The 12994-nt window shown below is 34.5% G+C and overlaps 1 protein-coding gene across 1 annotated transcript; it reads right to left on the reverse strand.

Annotated features, from left to right (window-relative positions):
• Positions 1–8708: 8708 nt before the first annotated feature.
• Positions 8709–9644, reverse strand: LOC107784833 (secreted RxLR effector protein 161-like). Its single transcript, XM_016606018.1, has 2 exons — positions 9472–9644; positions 8709–9252 (listed from the first exon to the last, which is right to left on the reverse strand). Exons 1-2 carry the CDS (start codon positions 9642–9644, stop codon positions 8709–8711), a joined length of 717 nt encoding a protein of 238 aa, XP_016461504.1.
• Between the last annotated feature and the right edge of the window lie 3350 nt (positions 9645–12994).

The following is a 12994-nucleotide window of genomic DNA, read 5'->3' on the forward strand; positions in this document are numbered from 1 at the left end:
GATCCAGGCATTTCTGGTCACGGCAGCGGCTGCTGGTTTTTCTGCATTTGGAGTCAGGGATTATTGAGGTAGCTGCACGACGTTCGCGGACCTTGATTTTTCTCTTCCTTGGTTTATTTATACTTTTGAGTTTATTTCTATAGACATTTTTGTGGACTATGTTCAAGTTATTAGACGCTCATGTACTCAGTGACGCCCCGATTGTTGGGACAGTTGTATTGTATTTTGGGTAGATTCTGTATTCAAATGGGCTTTTATTAATGTTAAACCCTTTCGCTGTTAATTTCAAAAGATGTTTTTATTGTAATGGAGAAAATATTGGATTTAGGTTTGCCTAGTTTGACGATAGGCGTCATCACGACATGTTAGGTTTTGAGGTCGTGACAATAATATTTACATTAAGTTATATATAGTAATAATGTAATAGTAATATTTATATATAAACAGTGCAATTTGAACTTTTAGTTGTTGTGGATGCACTATATTTATTTGCTAAAAGAAAGGATGCACTACATTTTCCCGCTGCCGAAACATTTAACAAGCAACTCTTTTTAGCTGACTTCTATCTTGACACGATTTTGTACTTCATATGATTACTTAAGTTAGACCGCGTGGCCTCGCTATAATAACATCTTTATATAATAATATTCACTATAAAAGTCAAGTTGTTTTGGAACCAAATGTCATATTTTGTTATAGTATATGTTCTCTATAACATCAAAAAATGTCCGAAACAAATGAGTTTGTTATAGAGGTATTTAACTGTATACACTGTACACAAGTTACAAAAACTTTTATGTTAACCAATTGTGACAGATAACAAAATAATACTGGTGGGAAATTTAATCCAACAAAAAGAATATTTCTTAATTGTTAGAGAAAAGCCTATTTTACAGTTAATAGACTTGTATAATTTGTAAAAATAGTTTATCGATGTAAAACTTCCGCCCCCCTTTAAATCCTTTAATCGAATATTACAGCTCATCATATGTAAGAACCAGACAAGGATAATATTCTAAGTCGAAACTCTCAGGTGACATCGATCAAGAATGGCACAAAATATGACGAATAATTAAGCATAAAATGTATCAGCAACAATTGTTACTTGTTAGTAACACGTTTAATGCATTAATCATCAGGACTGATGAGAAGCTAACCTATAATCTTCTAAGTATTTCCCTTCATTTTCAACTGAAAAAGGACAAAATCTTATAAGCTAAGGTTTCGTTGACGAGAATCAAAAAAGATAGCGAAAATCAGATGGAAACTAGAAAAAGAAGACAGAAACAATAAGAGAAAAGGGATAAAAAGCTATAGTTTGAGAATGACATAAAACTAGAATAGCAATTATGCAAGAACCTCAGTAACTGAAAACTAACACCTGGGACATTGAAATACGTACATAATGGTCGATCAATGGCTAAAATGAGAACCATTAAACATTTTTCAAAACATACCGACCAGAGATTATAATAATCTATCCATGATTAAAAAAAAACAGTAGAATATAAGAGTACAATTCCACCAGACCGTCTTAGCAAATCTCATTTATACAAAATGACTAAAATGTTGTATCACTTGAAACATGTCACCAAATTAAAGGACTAAACGAGAGACAACGTGGGTAGCATTATCAAAAGAAGGTATTGTTAAAGGTTCCTTGAGAAGATAAAACCATCTCCATCAAATCAACTTCCACCTTATTGTTTCCTCCAGAAGAGCAACCAGATGCTTGATTCATCATATAAGACGAACCATCTAGAAGGTACGAAAGGTAAATGTCAGGACAATAATAATGTTGATTAACCTCTTTGGTATTATAGTCAGGCATGTAATTCCCAACTTCGTCTGTGACCTTTTCTGTACTAGCAGTACTGTAACTCCCAACGTTACCCTTAGCCAGTGGAAAGGAATTGAATGCAGAAGAGATCATTGATGAGTTGTTGTCAAAAAGATTTTGAGTTTCTTTTGCCTCCTTGGAATGATCAATGGCTTTATTATCACATAGTATGAGTGAATTCTTTCCAAATAAATTTTGCATGAAGTTCATTTCTTCATCACATGTTTGATGAGTGATCAAAGATAGAGCATCATCATCAGTGTATGGTGGAGTTGCATTTGTGTTTGTACTATTAACTCAGTGTGACTGTTGTGGCGGTGGAACTGCCACCACCAGAACCACCGCCACCGCCACCGTAGAACGAGGAGGCGGTGGGAGAAGAATCATCAGTGAAGTACACGCTTCTTATATAATCTTGGAAAAAATTGGAGCCTTCTTTTTGGCCGCCATCTTGTTGATTTTTTCTCTTCTTATTTCTCCTTGAATTCATCCTTCTTTTCGTGGCATTCCAATGGTTCTTGATTGAATTTTGAGTCCTTCCAGGAATTCTCTTAGCAATTTCTGCCCATTTGTTTCCAAGTTGCTTATGTGTTTCCACTAACAGCAATTCTTCTTCTTCACTCCATGTATCTTTCTAAAAGAAAAAATATAGTAAATATAAATGAGAATGAAGATGTTCATAATTTACAAGAAAATCTATAACTTTTTTCAATGAGGTAGACTCACTTTTATAACAAATTTTGATGCTTTGTCAAAGAAAAGTTTCACTTGTCACGTGAAAATGGAGGATTGGAATCAGTCAAGCATTGCGAGAAGAATATTGAAATAAATATTAGTAGAAAAAACAAACTCTAAAAATGCCTTTTTGGAGGAAATCCTTGTGACCAAAAAGGTAAGAGCATAAAAGCTAATTAAGCAAATCGAAAAAGACATCTTCCACAAAAAACTTTAGGTCCAAGCTTTAATTCCCCACCAAAAAAAACAAATCGAGAGAAAATCTTCAAACATCTGAAGTTCTATAGGTTACTTCTAGTCCTTAAAAAACATTAAGAAAAAATTGTTTTCTGATAGAGGGGGCATTCATTACCAAAAATAAAACAACTTCTTTCTAGGGGATAAAAACCACATAATTAAGGGGCTTGAAAATCTTTGGAAAAGTATTGGTTACTGGATCAGATAAAAATGGATGGTAATCTTAATGATTAAACATCACCCAAAATCTAGAGCGAATTTAGATGACCTTTGCAAGTATCTATTGAAAATTTAACACTTCTATTTGGTTAGAGACTAAAAATCACTTGATGAATACGCAGTTAGGGAAGTACAGTATTAGAATAAATTAATAAAAGAATTTAAAAAAAAAAATTCAGAAGACGAGGGAAAATTATCAGAACAAAAAATAGAGGAAAAGAAAACCTTGATATCTGGATGGAAATGATTATGCCATCTCTCTCGACATTGTTTCCCTGCTCTAGCGTCCATCTTCTCAGCAATTTGAGCCCATTTCCTTTCTCCAAATTGTTTTACCAACCTAAGAAGTTTCCTTCATAATCCAAATTCCAAAAATAAAAAAATAAAAAATTATAGAACACTTCAGTTAATCTTAAGAATGGAAAAAAAAGAGAAAAGAAATGAACTTCTGGAAGTAACAAAGAAAATTCATGTTATTTTTTTTGGACAAGTATATTATAGTACCTGTCTTCTTCATCAGTCCACTGACCCTTGACCAAATAATTTTTTGTTGAATTGCCTTCTTTTGCCTTTTTCCAACTCTCCCTTTTATTTTTTTGAACTGTTTTCGCGTCTTCTATTAACCCATTCTCTTGTTCATTGAGAAAAAAACCTTCAATAAAGCTTGGGTCTGGTAAACTTATTGGCCAAGAAATCCCATTTGCATGGCTACTACTACTACTACTACTACCACTACTTGCATTTGCACCACTAAAAGGATAAAAATCATTTTCATGACTCAATAAGAACTTATCTATAGCAGTTAATGGCGGACTTGGTTTTGGTAAATTTTGATAGGGACGAAAAGCACTACCACTTTCCATGGAAAGGGAAGAATAAAAACGGAATGTTTTCAGCAATGAAATTTGCTTTGAATAAAAGGAAAGTGTTTTAGTTTTCTTCTTGTTTTAGAAGATAGGGTCATGAGCTTTTAATACTATGGCTTGTATAGAGCAGCTGAGGGGCAACGACAACCGTTGATCTTAGAACTCATCCAACGGTTCAGAAAGGAGGTGGGCTAGCTATATGCCTCCTGAGCTTCCTCTTAGTGTCAACAATAGAAAGAAATGTGGAGAGATTAGTGCTGTCATTAATGAATTATCATTAATGCATCAATTTCTATAATTAAAAAAAAGTTTAATTACTTGTGGTGAATTCATTGAGAATTTCTTTTTGTTTTACTGACAATAATTAGATACTAAGTTAACTATTACATATATATATATATATATATATATATATATATATATATATATATATATATATATAGTTGAATTCGTTTAGAGGGACGGGTAAATTAAAAGTATCTTACTTAATAAGGTACTTGGTGCTCTTAATTTTCTGCCTAGTAATAGAGGGAATTATGGATGATTTAAGCTCCATATTAATAGCTCTGCATTACAACTAAATGCTTACTCATTTGGAGATAACAAGACGACCTCTATGCTTAAAATTAATCACATTTTTTCTCCGGCTAGTCTTTTAGTACTGTTCATTATGCATCACGTTGAAAAGTCTAGGGTTTCAATATCATCAATCACTAACATAATTTGTTCTATTTTTGGACAACCATACGTACTACTACAAGAAGTGGCCATCCTTGAACTAGTTTTCTAGCACATTTTCATCTATGTAACTCATATTCTAGACATTGATAAAATTGTATTAAAAAGTCAAATTCAATTGAAATTACAAGATAATCATTACGTTGTTTTCAAGAATGTGAGATGCTTGAGTCCGTGTCAAAAGGTGATCTTGTGCACGTAATATATATACACTTAGCGATTTACATCTAAATCTACATACCAAATTTAATGGATATCGAAAGCTACAGTAGGGAGCAGGGAAGAATGAATAAACATCGTAATTTTTTATTTAACAACTTCATAATATTCTTACTTGATTAATAATTTTCTGTAATCATAGGAGTATGTTTTTCTTCTTTAATTTGATAGTGTAAATAATGCATATAGTAACGACAGCTTAATAACATATATAAATGATACAGGAATGTTGCATGGAATGGCCAATAAGTTTTAAAAAAATTGCGTCATGAACGCAGAAAGTGTCTCGATTCTGCGTAAATGTATGGGGAAATTTCCATCGCTTTAACTCGCTATATGGCAATCTTTTTTATTTTTTTGTCTTTGGTACAAACTAATAGTATAACTTGATTAAAAACATTTTAAAGAAAAATAAAGAACATTATCACTTCCCTAAAGAAACATGTAAATGGCAAATGGGCTGTTTGGGTTGTATTTGGGCTGGTCAGGATGGGTTGACTCATTAAATGTTGTTGGGTTTAAGCCTCTTAGAGCTTAAAAGAGGGTAAATGGGAAATGGAGGTAAAAATGAAAATTTGATTTTCCCAATTTGGAGGAAGAAAAGACTTTTGATGGGTATATATATAATTGCTCTTCTTCTAGCTCTTAAAGAGTTGAGAAGAAGGCAAGCCTCGCGCCGTCATCATCGCTCGGCTTCGGCTTCCTCCGTTTTAATTTTCCCGTTATAATTTGAATTTGACGGTTTGCATAAATGGCCATTTTTATAAAACAACCATTTTAAGTTGCAGCCTTACTTGAAGAGTTGTAACTCTTCAGTATAACCCAACATTTTTTAGCTATAAATACATGAACACTCCCTTAGATTTTTCTTACGAAAAATTCTGAGGTCTCCTTATTCTTTCTGCATTGTTTTAACATAAAAGAAAACAGTATGTGTGATTTACTACTGCTCTTTGAGTTCGTTGATCACTGGGGTTTGAAGTACCGCTACACCGGTGAGGTTATCCGTTTTATCCTGGGAGAAAATAATCCTAAACCTCAGGTACTAGGAGGGGATTAAGTTCCTTAATGAAACATTGTGAATTCAGTGGGCTCGGATTCATTTTCTGTTCTTCTACATTTCTGATTTTTTCATTGCTACTGCTTTTGAATATATTTTCGAATACAGAGATATAACAAATGTGTCATTGTCCAATCCTATCCAAGGTTCACTTAGGTCAAGATGGCTATAAGAGTTTTTTACACGCTAAGTCACTTATTTAAAATTATTTATTTAAATAACATCACTTTTGATTTATTATAAAAATAGCAAATTCATTTACAAGTCTAGCACATTAAAGATTTAGAATTAAATGACTACAAAAATTTAAAATTCACTCATCCACAAATTAAGGGACCAATGGATACTTTCTCTCTCATCACCACTAACAATTTCTATTTTCTCTTTATTATTCATCCATATCTCTTTATCAAATTCTCTCCAGGTCTCTCCTCACTCCTTCTAGGCACCACCATCCTTATTCCATGACGGTAGTTAGGTTCACCAAAATCAAATTATAAGTGAGAAATGGCACAAGCTTTCTCGCAAAGTTTTTGGCGAAAAAATAAGGCACTTATATAAATTATGAATTATACCATATATGTTATATATATAATATATTATTGGTATATTTATGTGTCTCTGAATACCATTTGCTGGTAACTTTTTTACCGTACATGTTATATTCAAAATATATTATTGGAATATTTGTGTGTATTTTTCAAAATTAGAAGGTTTTATCTGTGTAAGATTTTTAAATTTATACATGTTTTATACGGGTTATAAAGTGATTGTACCCTAGATCCATATAGTGTATTTTTTATATTGCGGGATTCAGTATTTAAGATTTATATAATATGTGATTTGGATTTATATATATTTATTTCAATTCAAATATATGTGATGTATACATAGGGTATAATTAGCACCTCATAGAGTTTTGAATATGAAAGACACAAAGCAAAACTAACAATGTAACTTTATATACCATATATATTTCTACTATAAAATATTCAAATAATATTATTTATACCAATAATATTTTAATATATACTTAATAAAATAATTATTTAATATGCATATACCACTTACACATACGGTATGTGATAGCTATAGTGTCAATATTCCAACTATTTATCCAAGTATACTTCTTTATCCAAGCATAGTTGGAAGAGAGAGAAAAACTAAAAGCACATTCATAATCATTCTTGAATAGAGATAAAAGATAAGAAAAAGTCATTTATGAGTGGAGCGTGAAATCAGTTAAGCATTTTAAATTTCCTAAAATTTAGTAACATGGGTAGGAGCTGTTACGAATTTTTATTATGAATGTAAATATGTAACTGCTAGAAATTTTAATTAAGTGCTACTGCTATGACTTTGTAAAAGTTTTTAAAATATTGCACAATTATGTTTTTTTCTCGCTAAAATAATGGGTTGTAACCCAACCCGCCCAAATAAACTCAAATCTTTGTAATATTATCAACTTTAAAACAATCATATATATAAATTATCTTATGTTTTGGAATAAATGTCAATTCACGCTTAATGATTTATTTCCTCAATTTAGATTCAGAACTTTAATTCATAGTTCTTCATCTTATAATACTAACAAAGATCATAATAATAAAGAAGTAGTAAAATTAGAACTTCTCACCTACCCCAAACCCAAACCTCTTCCCCACCCTAAATAAAAATATTATTTAAAGTACTTTCTTTTAATGTTATATATAGAGTATTTTCTTTTTCATTTCAACAAAATGAATATTTTCTTTTTATGACGTAGAAAAAGTATTTTCTTTCATTTCAATAAAATAAGTAACTTTTTTTTGATGATCCTGGAGTGTGATTCTATGCTTGTCGTTGATATGGTCAGAGGAAGGAGCAAACCACCATGGCATATGTTGGACACTATTAACCAAATTCAAGGCATTAGAAGATAACCCACTTTAAAGTAACGAAAACATGGAAAATAAGTGTATGACTTTTTCTATGCCAGCATGGGTATTATTTTAAGTCAAATATATATATTTCTATTGTATAGAAGCTGAAAGGTTTCCACAGATTAGGTTAAGGTCAATAAAAGTTAGCTTGAGGGTAATTTAGACTTTTAAATCATTATTTAAGTTACGTGTCCTTTAACCCATTAAATGAATAGCCAGCACATTTTGCTGTTTCACTTTCCATTTCACCGTTGCTCTAAATTGGTCCACATCTTCCTTTATTTTCTATACATATATATGTGTGAGATAAATTCTACACAATTTATCAGAAACAACACACATGCGAGCTAACAATGTTGAAGAAGAAGAGGAGAAGAAATGGGAGATGCAGAAAGTGAGATGGAGAAGAAGAGCTGAAAGTGTTATTTCATCTATCTATTACACGTGAGTGTGGTCCCCTTTATACACCACATAACCTACTCTAACTAACCATTCTTATTTATACTTTAGTCCCTCAACTAGTTACTTAGTACACCTCAGTCTAGTCTCTATAACAATACTCCCCTTCAAGCTGGGGGGTGAAACACATTGAGCACCCCAAACTTGGACAGAAGAAAATGGTATTGTGATAAACCCAAGCCTTTGTTCATGAGATCAGCCAGCTTCAAACTGGTAGAGATGTATTGTGGTGCCAACTTCCCATTCTTGATATTCTTTAGAACAAAATGACAATTGATCTCGATATGCTTAGTGTGTTCATGGAATATAGGATTAGCAGCTATTTGCATGGTTGCTTTACTATCACAGTATAAAGACACCGGCTGCTGAATCTGAACCTGTAGTTCCTTAAGCAATCCTAAGAACCATGTGATTTATGCAGCTGCTGCTGCTAAACTTCTGTACTCTGCTTCGGCTGAGCTTTGACTGACAGTTTGTTGCTTCTTTGACTTCCATGAAAGTAAAGAATCTCCCAGTTTGATGACATACCATGTGACAGATCTCCTGGTATTAGGACATGAGGCCCAGTCTGAATCACAATAAGCAGACAATGTATCTATGGTCCATGTCCCTAGCAAAATACCAAGGCATGGTGCTACCTTTACATATCTCACCACTCGCAATGTTGCATCCCAATGAGATTGTTTGGGATGTTGCATGAACTGACTAAGTACCTGGACTGCAAAACTGAGATTTGGCCTGGTGATGGTCAAGTAGAGCAACTTACCAATAAGTTTCTGATAGCTCCCTATGTCCTCAAGTTCTTCATCTCCATTTACCCCTACATGCTTGTTATATTCAACAGTGGTCAACTTCTGGTTAAGCTCTATTGGGGTGGAGATTGATTTAGCTCCTGCAAGCCCAACTTCTGATATCAACTGAAGTGCATACTTTCTTTGCGTGAGCAAGATCCCTTTCCTTGATCGTAGAACCTCAATACCAAAGAAATATCTTAGCTCCCCTAGATCCTTAGCTTTAAAGGAATTGTGTAGTGTCTATTTGACTTCATCTATCAGTTCTGCACTGCTCCCAGTGATAAGCAAGTCATCCACATACACTAAGATAACAACAATGTCAGATTTTGTGTTCTTAGTAAAGAGTGAATGATCATGAGCGCTCTGATGATATACTACTTACACAAAAGCCTCAGTCAATTTGATGTTCCATTGCCTTGAAGCCTGCTTAAGACCATATAGTGATTTAAGTAGTTTGCAGACCTTATACTCCCATTGTCTCTGGAAACCATGTGGTAGTTCCATGTAGACATCTTCATAAAGATCCCCTTGCAAGAAAGCATTATTGACATCCATTTGAAACAAATTCCATCATATAGAGGCTGCTATGGTAATGACTATTCTCACAGTAACCATTTTGGCTACAGGAGAGAAGGTCTCATGATAGTCCAATCCTTCTTGTTGTGTATAACCTTTTGCCACTAACCAAGCCTTGTATCTTTCTACTTCCCCATTTGCCTTATACTTTATCTTAAACACCCATTTGGATCCTATGGCTATTTTTCCTGCAGGTAGGTCAACAATTTCCGATGTTGCATTGTCCTCAAGAGCTTTAATCTCTTGTGACATTGCTTTTACCCAGTTTTTATCCTAGCAAGCTTCTTTGAAGTTCTTTGGTTCAGTTGTTGCATAGAACACACCCAAATAGGCCTTGTAATTGGCTTACAAATGAGAGTAGGACACAGTGTTTGAGATATAATGAGGATGATTCTGAGTGTTTGAGGTTGTACCATAGTCTTTCAGCCATATGGAAGGTCTTGCAATACTGCTAGATTTCCTGACACCAGCTTCCTCAGTAAGTACTTGATCCATATGTGATTAGCTTGTGTCTGGATTTGTGACTGGTTGCAATCCAACTTGTTCTATAGGCTGGTGCACATCAGAAGTATCAACTGAATCCACTGTGTTCTCAATGGGTTCTAGTGTCTGAGTGTCTGTTGCAGCTGTTGATTCCATGGCTGGTGCAGGTGAGACATGATCATGGGCAGGTTCAATTTGATCATGGGTTGTAGAGAAGTTTGAGTCTTCATTGGTTGCATGTTCTTCACTAGAAGAACCCTGCACAATTGTTCAAGCAGAAGGTCATTTGTGACAGGATGTTCAGCACATGAAAATATGTCTTCGGTGATCTGAGTTCCTTCCCTGAAAGGAAACACTTGTTATCTGAATGAGACATCTCTACTAATGAACGCTCTTCTGCTATCTAAATAATACAACATGTACCCTTTTTGTATTTCTAGGTATCCTATAAGGACTGACTTTCTTGCTCTTGGAGCAAACTTGTCACCACCAGGCAAGTTACTTGCAAAACACAAACAACCAAACACCCTTAAGTGTTTTATCTTTACTAGTTTGTTATGCAGCACTTCATATGGACACTTCCCTTACAGCACTTCTGTGGGTAGCTTATTAATCAAATATGATGTTGTTCTTATACAATCACCCCAAAATCTCATTGGCACTGAACTTTGGAACATCAGTGCCCTTGCAACTTCTAGGATATGTCTATGCTTCCTTTCCACTGTGCTATTTTGTTGAGGTGTATATGGACAGCTACTCTGATGTATAATTCCCAAAGATGTCAATAAATCATTGCACTGAGAATTAAAGAATTCACTACAATTATCTGACCTCAACACTTTCACAGTTATACCAAACTGATTCTTTATCATAGCAAGAAAGTTTTTTATTACAACTAGCACTTCACACTTTGATTGAATCAAACATATCCAGGTATATCTACTGTAGTCATCTGCAATGGTAACAAAATAATGCTTTCTATCATATGTGGACACTCTATGGGGGGCCCAAACATCTAGGTGAACAAGCTGAAAAGAACTATTAGAGCTTGTATTATTTGAAGAAAACTTTAACCTACATTGTCTAGCTAATGGACAAACATGACAATTCTCTTGCACCTGCATATCCACCTTATTCTTTAACTCGGGAATATGTTGCATTGACTTCAATTATGCATGTCCTAACCTCAGGTGCCAGATTTTACTTTCTGCTCCTTTGTTTATAAAGAAACCTTCTGCAGCTACTGTTATGTTCTCCTTTAGCAGATACTATCCATTGTGCTCTCTACCAATCCCTATCACCCTGCCACTGTAAAGATCCTGAAACATACAGAAATTAGGAAAGAATGTGGTTGAGCAACTGAGATCTTTGGTGAGTTTTGATACTGACAACAGATTAAATTTAAAATCTGGTACATATAAGATATTTTTAATTATCTTATTCCCTAGTATAGATGCTTCTCCATTGTGTGTTATTTGTGCCTTATTTCCTGTGGGTAATTGTACTTCATTCCTTCCTTGATCATCAGTTCTTCTCATACTACTCAGAATATCTTTACAATATATGACATGATGAGTTGCTCCTGTGTCTATCACCCAATCACACATACCTGCATTTGCTAGCAAGGAAATTATACATGTCATGTTTGTGGAACATTCTGGTGTTGCTGGTTTTGACAAAAGCTTGACAAGCTGTTTGTATTGTTCTTCTGTGAAGAATTGTTCATTCCCCTGCACTTGCACAGCTTTTTCCCTGCCTTCCTTATTGTTTACATTCACACTGTTGGTATAAACCTTTCCTCCTCCAGTCTGATTTTTTCTCTTGCTTTTGAAATCAGCTGGATTGCCAATTATCTTAAAACAGTTTTCCTTAAGGTGACCTTTGTATCCACAATGCTCAAAAATGATCCTTGGCCTTTTACCTTTAAAGTCTTGACCCCGTTCCTCTAGCATGGTGAGTGGTTCCCTATGTGTATCAACCACACCTAAGGACCTTTGACTCTCTTCCTGAGTAACTATTGCATACGCTTCATTAACAGTTACTACAGGTCTTTTTGCTAGTACATTACTCCTTATGTTACTATAGCTTTCATTTAAGCCCATAAGAAACTGCAGCAAACGTTGTGACCTTAAATGTTCAACTGAAGGTCTAGCCTCCTCACAATCACATGAGGACAGAGACACTAATACATCAAGTTCATCCCACAAATCCTTCATTTTAGAGAAATAGGTAGTTACAGAGTCAATACATTTTCTTAATGTTACTATGGTTGTCCAAAGGTGATAGATTCTAGTAAGATCTGATCTATCAAACCTCTCCTGGAAATACTCCATACTTTTCTCGCATTTGAAGAAAAGACAATGCTTGGCATCAACTCACTCGATACAGTGCTTCCAATCGATGACAAAACGATTGCATTGTATTTTTTCCACTGCTCTGCCAATTCGCCTCTATACATGCTCTTCACACAAGTTTCGTCCACAAACCCCAGTTTACTCTTTCCCCGGAATGCCAACTTCATCGCCCTGCTCCACAACGCGTAATTTTCGGGCCATGTGAGCTTGAGCGATATTAGGACAAGTCCAGGAGCATCTGAGGGTTGCAAAAATAGCGGATGATTATGATCTAGTGAGGCGACCTCATTTCCAGCCATCGCTGATCAGATCGGAGTTCCGTCGAGTTTCGATTCTATAAATTTCTTCCTAATTCTGATGAATCTATGATCGCCTCTCTGATACCATGATAAATCCTACACAATTCATCAAAAACAACACACATGCGAGCTAACAATGTTGAAGAAGAAGAGGAGAAGAAATGGGAGATGCAGAAAGTGAGATGGAGAAAAA

This window comes from Nicotiana tabacum, chromosome 22, assembly GCF_000715075.1.
Source record: "Nicotiana tabacum cultivar K326 chromosome 22, ASM71507v2, whole genome shotgun sequence".
Classification (NCBI taxonomy): domain Eukaryota; kingdom Viridiplantae; phylum Streptophyta; class Magnoliopsida; order Solanales; family Solanaceae; genus Nicotiana; species Nicotiana tabacum.

What these genes read in the sequence shown, in the direction of transcription:
- LOC107784833 (XM_016606018.1), bottom strand. Translation starts at nt 9,644, where the DNA reads ATGGATGTCAATAATGCTTTCTTGCAAGGGGATCTTTATGAAGATGTC. An exon ending in AAATTGACTGAGGCTTTTGT is followed by an intron (nt 9,253 to 9,471) that starts GTAAGTAGTATA and finishes TCTACGATCAAG; the next exon opens with GAAAGGGATCTTGCTCACGC.